Genomic DNA, 8,396 nt, shown 5'->3' on the forward strand with positions numbered 1-8,396 from the left:
ATACACACACACACACACACACACGTACATGTTAGGGATGCACCGATACGATATTGGATCGGATATCGGGCCGATACTGACTCAGATAGCTGGATCGGATATCGTTGACAATGGGGCCGATCTATTCAATTTGGTTCTGTGTTTGTATACTATATACATTATATACTGGAATTTTAATTAGTTTTGACTAATTTGTTTCTGCATTGAAAAGGTTTACACTTGAACTGTAATTCCTCTTCATTTTTAAGATTTTTTTACCAAGTTGCTGGTGCATGATTTATTATTTTAATGATTTATACAAATTCAGTAAATTTATATCTATGCATTTATTTGTTACATTTTGTTTTATAAAGTTAGGAAAGCGATGTTTAAGTCAAGCCTGATGTTGCCTTACACATAAAACACTGGTTTCGGATCGGTTCTCGGTATCGCTATCGGTACTGAAAAAGTCGGATCAGTGCATCCCTAGTACATATACATGCATATTCTGCATAGACACACACTGAATGACATATTCTTCCTCCATGCATCATGTAGGTTGGTTTCATAGACTATATCGTTCACCCTCTGTGGGAGACGTGGGCTGACTTGGTCCACCCGGACGCCCAGGACATCCTGGACACGTTGGAAGACAACAGGGAGTGGTACCAAAGCACCATCCCCCAAAGCCCTTCTCCTACCTTGGATGACCCCGAGGACGGCACTCGACCCCCAGGAGGGGACAAGTTCCAGTTCGAGCTCACCCTGGAGGAGGACGGGGAGTCGGACACTGAGAAAGATAGTGGCAGCCAGCCGGAGGAGGAGGACGAGGAGGAGGAGGACGAGGAGGAAGAGGAAGACGAGGAAAACAGCTGTACTGACACTAAAACACTCTGTACGCAGGACTCTGAATCAACAGAGATTCCTTTGGACGAACAGGTGGGGGAGGACGAAGAGGAGGAGGAGGTGGAGGAGGAGGAAGTAACGGAAGAGGGGGAGACTCCCTGCTCACAACCATGTGTCGTGGAGGAAGAGGTGGAAGAAGAAGATGAGGACGAGGAGGAGGAGAAAGAGGAAACCCCCCGCACATAGCAGTTTATGGACAGCACCCGATTAACTGTTCTTCTTAGTAATGACAGATGATTATTTATAGAATATTTTTTTGGTTTTGTGGAGTCCGTCTGTGTTTTTTATACATCTGTTTATGGTTCCAAAGCGTGCGCTGCTCTCCACCTCGACCACTCCTCCTTTTCCGCTTCGTTCAGACACGCCCACCGGTACTTCTTCAAGTTTTTTTGCACTCAGGAAACTCCTCTCCATTCCCCGTTTGTACTGATATGGTGTGTCCTTATTTCACTTTTTCGCCTTCCCCTTTACAAGTTAAGTACACGGACGAGCAGCTCACAGTCTGCTCAGTGCTGATCACACGACACACAATATCACATTTTCCTTCCTTCCTTCCTCCGCTTCGTCTCAGCCTTGCCTGAAAGTTTAGCAGTGTTTTCTGTGTTTATATCAAGTGCCCATACTCTACAGAGACGGTCATCGGTGTGTTCAAGGAGAATCTCCCTCTCGGTTAGGTCATTTCCTCCCCTCTGCGAATTTATGCTGCCGTTCCGCCGAACACCTGACGGGGCGCCGCAGAGACGAAAGCTGCAGCACACTCGGGAGCGTTTCGAGACACATTTCTGATGTGGAAGTCTTCCTTGAAAACCTGACTGATACAAAGCTCAAATCTAAACAGCCATGACGCTGTCCTAGACCTCTTTAATTTTTGTATCGTACTGTATGTAAGATTCAGATATTTTCTAGAATTTACTTTTGCAATCCTAGGCTTTCTTTTGTTGGCGAAGAAGATTTTGGAAAACCAATGGGGAGAAATGTGTCACAGATATTCAGTGTTTTGAAGGGGTATCTTCATGACGTGTTCTGAGGCGTTTGCACTTGCTCCAATAGCATTTATACTACTATTCCCACGCCACTGTACCCATATTTGGTTAGCCCTGTGAGTTGAAATTTGGAATTTATTCATAACAACTATTATTTTAGTGAGATTTCACTGAGAAGGAAGCAGGAACCTTATGCTTTACTCTCATTGAAATTGTTTGTGATGTGGATGAAGCCTTTAAATTTTTATTATTGTTGCCTGCAGTTCTTTTGAACACATCCTGAGACAATGCAATGCTTTGTAGTTGATACAAAAAGCACCTTTTTTTAGAAGCTTGATTAGTGTTCAGAGTATACAGAAATAGTAACGGTGTTAAAAACTACTGGGGTGATTTTATACCAATGTTATGAACGCTTTTATTGTTCTTTCTTTTATTTTTCATCACCAACAGCTGCTTGTTTTCAGCCACTTCATTTTCTGTTAAGCGGTTTGAATTCATTTTTTCACGTTTCATTTTGCCATCACATTAAAACCCAGTTGCTGTCTTTGTTTTCGACAAGACAATCAGCTCCGTTAGCGTTAGTCATCAGATAAAACTATCCTCTAATGCACTGATATATTCATATATCACCACTTAAAATATTTTTAATATGTTTTAAACTCGCCAAAACACTCATGAATACTTAGGCTCGAACAGTGCTGTCTTACACCTCGGCCTCTTCCTTTTTCCACGTTTATCATTTTTCACCTGATGCTATTATTTATTGGTATATTTTTCTATTTGTTTAGTCTTTTTGCAATATAAAGGTGGTACAGTAAATATTTAACTGTAGCATAGACCACAGTACAGGCTTGGCAGTTACAATACCCAAATATACCTTTTTTTTTCTCTCTGTACATAAAATATCGAAAAAAAACATGTAAAAAAAACACTTGAAATACTGCACATTGCTTTTTTTATAGAGTGCTTGTTTTGTCATTTCAAAACTTTTTTATTTAATCTTTCATTTTGTGCCAAGATGTTTTTTTTTCTCTCTTTTTTTCCATCCTCACCCAATGCCCTTACCTGTAATAAAATTTTCTGGTTTTATCGCTGTTTACAAACATATATTTATTGTGCTGTATATAATATATAATTATTAATGTTATTACTATCATAATGCCGTTTGTTGTAAATGGTTGATTCTTATCATCCCTTTTGGTGATGGTGTGGCTGTATTACGTACCTCTTGTTGAGAGAATGTTTATTACACACGAGCTTCAGTGTAAAAATGATCCATCGACATGTTGCTTATCTGAGGAGTAGCTCAGTGAAGAGAGGGGGAAAGCCAAATTGTTTTTTAAAAAGAAACTGTTCCTTGGCCCATGGGCTGTGCCTTAAATTCAACGCATGTCATTTACTTTAGCCTTTTTTTCCTATTTTATTTACTAGTTCTCTTTTGCTGCATTAGTGAATCTGTTGGCTTGGGTTGGCCTGATCTCCTGTTGGGAATTTGAAAATGTTGCCTTTTTAATATCACAAATTGCTCTATCACACAAAAAAAAGAAAAATATATTGTGAGTGCAGAAGCTTGCAGGGATTCAGGTCAACCACAAGCCATAGATGTACTACTTGAGTGATGTGTGGCCTATAGCCGGATGTCCAAGAGTCGTATTTGCTGTAGACCTGGTCTGAGCAACTCGCACCTTCCTCACGCCCCGCCACTACACTCAAAGATGTGACACAAACCGGTCGGATGTAAACGATATGGGAGTAACTTTACTGTGTCGTCTGCATCCATGTGGTTGTATCACAGCTGCAAACACTGAATGGGGTTTAGCAGGAGTGTGTAGTTGCTGCTGGACCACGCTCTACGAAGCACAGAGGCTTTGAGACACATCTGCATGTTCAGCCACTGCTGCATTAATTATGGCTGAAACACTGACAGTGTGTTGTTTATCTATGCTCGGCCCACACTTCCACTCACATTACTTGCAATATCCAAAACCACTGACATCTTTCTGCCTGGACAGGAGAAGGGTTTAGTATATTTCTGGGTCGGGGTGGGTGGGACAGGGGTTTGGGCGAGTGCATCATTGTCCCGACACAGGGACTCTTATTTTGACACACATACTGTAGATCCTAAACAGCCCTGGACCAATGGAAACAGTGGGTTCTTTTCTCATTATGTGTTCTATTTTTTATGGTATGAAAGGAAAACACAAACTGTAACTTAAAAAAAGGTCTTCAGGACAATTATTTTTTTGGGTTATGTCTTTAGAATGCCAACTTGTCTGGAAGTTTCACAGGACAATTAAAATGTTATTTTAATGGATTCCTTGTTAATTGCAGTCTATTGGATAGCACTGTAGATCATACAACTTTATGTAAAAAACAAATAAAAAAGAATGAAAAAAAAAGTTTTTATATGCAATGGATTAAATAAAAGCATGGGTTGATTCTGCCTACTCACTGGTTTCATGTTGTCATTGTTTCAGAGGGTGATAACACAGTCAAGTGTGGGATGGATGCACCGAACATTTGTTTCATTGATAAAAGAGATGACAGCCTGAGAGGACATTATAAAAAATCCTAAATTCACATTCTATATTATTTCAACAGACTGCTTTAACAGAGAAATTTGCCACTTTGCCACTAAATTCATACATACATATGAAGTGATTAAGTGGCTGCCTCTGTCTCTCATATTGTGGTACGTAAGGTTGCTTGTTTTGGGCTTTTTTTCGGGAGTTGCTTCTTTTGGGCTTATAGACCTGGTTGCTTGTTTCTCTCGCAAGATCTGGCAACACTGATATTCAACCGGAGAGAGGCCGCTTGAGGCTGCTGCTGCAGTGGAGAGAACATGGCTGCTGGCAGGGTATGCAAAAAAACTTTTTTCACTGCCTGCCACTGTGGTAGACAAGTTTTATTTTTTTTTGTCTGCCACTCAGAAATTTTATCTGCCACTTTTGAAATCTATGTGCTAAATGAAGGAATAACATTTTAGATCTGAAGTCATTCAATGTTCGATATATTTTACATAAAAACATTATATAAACTATAAATTACAGTGTTCGAATTACACCGTGGAGGGAGGGTAGTGTACACTGTACTGTACTGTACTTTTTTTATTGTCATCTATAGTGGTTATTGGCATAAAAACGCACAATTCAAATTATTATGAATATTTAAATATTTGCTTTGATTAAAAAAAAAATCGTGATAAGTTGTTATGAAGTTAAAAAGGGTCATAATTCCCTCTCTAATATCTATTTTATATTGCTTTGAAAACATTCCTTCAAAGAAATGGGAGTTATTCAAGTTTCTCGCCAAAAACTTAATTTTACGAGATTACATCTGAACACATCATGATAAGGTTGTAATTTACCTTCGCCCAATCGTCCTTTTTCCTGAGCAGACTTCGAACGCCTCATAATAATAACAGAATGGCACCTCCATTAACCAATCAGGACTGTGCTGCCCACCTGCTGCTAACAGGTAACCTTAATAACTCTCCTCCTGTTGATTTAAGAACCTATTTTCACATCTTACTCGATGAATTATGGATTTATTTCAACCAAACACGAGTTGCTGCTTGTTGGCACTTTGGAAACACCAACTAAGTCTGTTTGGTGTTTTATTTTGTTTCTGTCCAGTTTGAATGAAGTGTTTCCCCATGAGTTAACAAGGCAATGAAGTCTGTCTTTAGTTGGGAGTAAGAGAGAAACTACTTGAATTCAGAGGATGTTGTGTATTTCTGTTAAGGTGTATTAATATTTCTTTCATTGACATTTTGTGAGTTTAGTTTGTTTATTTAAGTAGCTGGAGCTGGAGTAAGCTCGCCGCTCGCGCCCAATGCATTCTGTTACTTGTAGGCACAAGTCGGCACCACCCAGCAGCACACACTGACTGTATTTATTCTACATTTACCATCAGTACTGATAGCCAATGGGTGTGGTTTGTAGTTTTCTCTGACGTTCTCTGTAGTTTATCTGCTGTTCATCTCAGTAAACTGTCATCGCTGCATCCCTGTTAAGGAAGAACAGGCTGTGATTGGCATTTATTGTCACATTATCTTCATATATCTAAAGCTTTTATACATGTAATGTAGCCTACTAGTTGTTTTACTTGTCACCAGCCGTTGATCCTAGAAAGTGCAATAAAGACGAAGTAAATAGTCAATAAATCCCTCTTTGACATGTTTATTTCAGTAACACAGATTTATACACGTTGGTATATAAAGCTGGTACATTGTTTAAAAAATATTTAGATCATTTACTCAAGCAAATTCTCTGTTACAAGAAGTACTGGCAGAAAAATCAATTACTCATGCAGCAGAATAGCCCTTCTCAGTTTTGTATTATTATATATTGTATAATTGGATTATTATTATTATTATTATTATTGATGCAATATTGTAGTAAGCAGTATTTTCATGTTGAAGCTACTACTGTATTAACATACTATGTCAATGTTACAACTGGTTGGTAGTTTTATCAACAACAATTTATCATATTGTATAAAATGATCACACATTTTATATACAAGATCAAAATCTCCAAAGAACTAGTAGCCTGTATTTATCTTTCAGATGTAGTTGGGTAAAAAGGACAATATTTAAATTAATTTTTAGGGGAGTATATTAAAAAAGTAGCATAAAATTGAAATACCCACGTCAAGAAGTACCTCACAATTGTACTTCAGTACAATACTTCAGTAAATGTATTTAGTCACATTTCACCACTGGTGTTATATTATTGAATATTAGATTATTATTACTGAAGACATAAACATAGGACTGGGCAATATACACCGATCAGCCATAACATTATGACCACCTACCTAATATTGAGTAGGTCCGCCTTTTGCCGCCAAAACAGCCCTGACCCGTCGAGGCATGGACTCCACTAGACCTCTGAAGGTTCTGCTGTGGTATCTGGCACCAAGCCGTCAGTAGCAGATCAGTCCTGTAAGTTGCCAGTTGGGGCCTCCGTGGATCGGACTTGTTTGTGTAGCACATCCCACAGATGCTCGATTGGATCGAGATCTGGAGAATTTGGACGCCGAGTCAACACCTCCAACTCGTTGCCATCCACATGATGTAAAAAAAACCCCAAAAAAACATGATTCATCAGACCAGGCCACCTTCTTCCATTGCTCCGTGGTCCAGTTATGATGCTCACGTGCCCATTGTAGGCGCTTTTGGCGGTGGACACGGGTCAGCATGGGCACCCTGACCGGTCTGACCGATGCACTGTGTATATCGGAACCAGCATTAACTTTTCAGTAATTTGGACAACACGGGCAGCCTTCGCTCCCCACGTGCATCAATGTGCCTTGGGTCTGACCCTGTCGCCGGTTCACCGGTTTTCCTTCCTTGGACCACTTTTGGTAGGTCCTGACCACTGCAGACCGGGAACATCCCACAAGAGCTGCATTTTTGGAGATTCTCTGACCCACTCGTCTAGCCATTACAATATGGCCCTTGTCAAAGTCGCTCACATCCTTATGCTCGCCCATTTTTTTCTGCTTCCAACACAAAGTTCAAAGTTCAAAATGTTCACTTGCTGCCTAATATATTCCACCCACTGCCAGGTGCCATTGACGAGATAGTCAATGTTATTCACTTCCCCTGTCAGTGGTCTTAATGTTATGGCTGATCGGTGTATATCGGCAATACATATCGTCAAAATGATATCAAAATGTCTATTGTATATATTTTTCCTATATTTTTGTTATAGTATATCTATCACGATGTAGGCCTATATTTATTTATTTTTTCTCTATAATTCCACTTAAAACTGTTGTTGTTCATTTTGCACTCAAGTCCTTAAAATAAGAAAATATTTGTAATAATTCACACAGGAATATACAAAATAGGCTTTAGCATGTGATTATTTCATATAGATTTATTTATTGAATTACTTTACCAGAAAATATGCTATGTAGTGATATATCGTTATCGAGATATGAAATCACCTATATCGTGATGGAAGATTTTGGCCATATCGCCCAGCCCTACATAAACATGTGGCATTTTAATGAAGCTGTTGAGATGAGGCTAATTTTACATGTACCGTTGTTTATTTTAAGTAAAATCTTATTCTGCAAAGTAACTCAAGACTATAGCTTTCAAATATGGTGGTATTAAAAGTCCTAATATTTGCCTCTGAAATGTGGTGAAGTACAAATATAGAGTAGCATAAATTGTAAGTAATCAAGTAAAATACAAGTAACCCAAAACTGTATTTAAATGCAGTACTTAAATGTACTTTCCACCACTGCATTTGACCACCACAAATACAGTAAATACAGTGTAATGTCAAATGTTCCTCATTCATCACTAGATGCAGCAGCTCAGATGTGGATGCAGGCGTAGCGCTCCAACACTAGGTGGTGTACGTTGCCTAGAAATGAAACAGGGCGAATGTGCTGCAACAGCAGAGCAGAGCACAGACAGCAGGTCCGGTTTAGAGGGCAGCAGCCACCCAATCACTCCTTCATGCTTCTGTAGAGTCAGCAGAGAGCGACAGAGAACACAGACACCCA

The 8,396-nt window shown here is 39.3% G+C and overlaps 1 protein-coding gene across 12 annotated transcripts in view; it reads left to right on the forward strand.

The window, feature by feature from the left end:
* Positions 1 to 4,319, forward strand: part of pde4d (phosphodiesterase 4D, cAMP-specific) — a 218,555-nt gene extending 214,236 nt beyond the window's left edge. For all 12 annotated transcript variants that reach the window (XM_037779043.1, XM_037779044.1, XM_037779046.1 and 9 more), the window contains one exon: positions 538 to 4,319. In XM_037779043.1, the coding sequence (XP_037634971.1) occupies positions 538 to 1,071 (534 nt within the window). In that variant the 3' untranslated portion in view covers positions 1,072 to 4,319. The remainder of the gene's footprint in view (positions 1 to 537) is intronic.
* Positions 4,320 to 8,396: the final 4,077 nt, after the last annotated feature.

This window comes from Sebastes umbrosus, chromosome 8 (assembly GCF_015220745.1).
Source record: "Sebastes umbrosus isolate fSebUmb1 chromosome 8, fSebUmb1.pri, whole genome shotgun sequence".
In the NCBI taxonomy this organism is placed as follows: Eukaryota; Metazoa; Chordata; class Actinopteri; order Perciformes; family Sebastidae; genus Sebastes; species Sebastes umbrosus.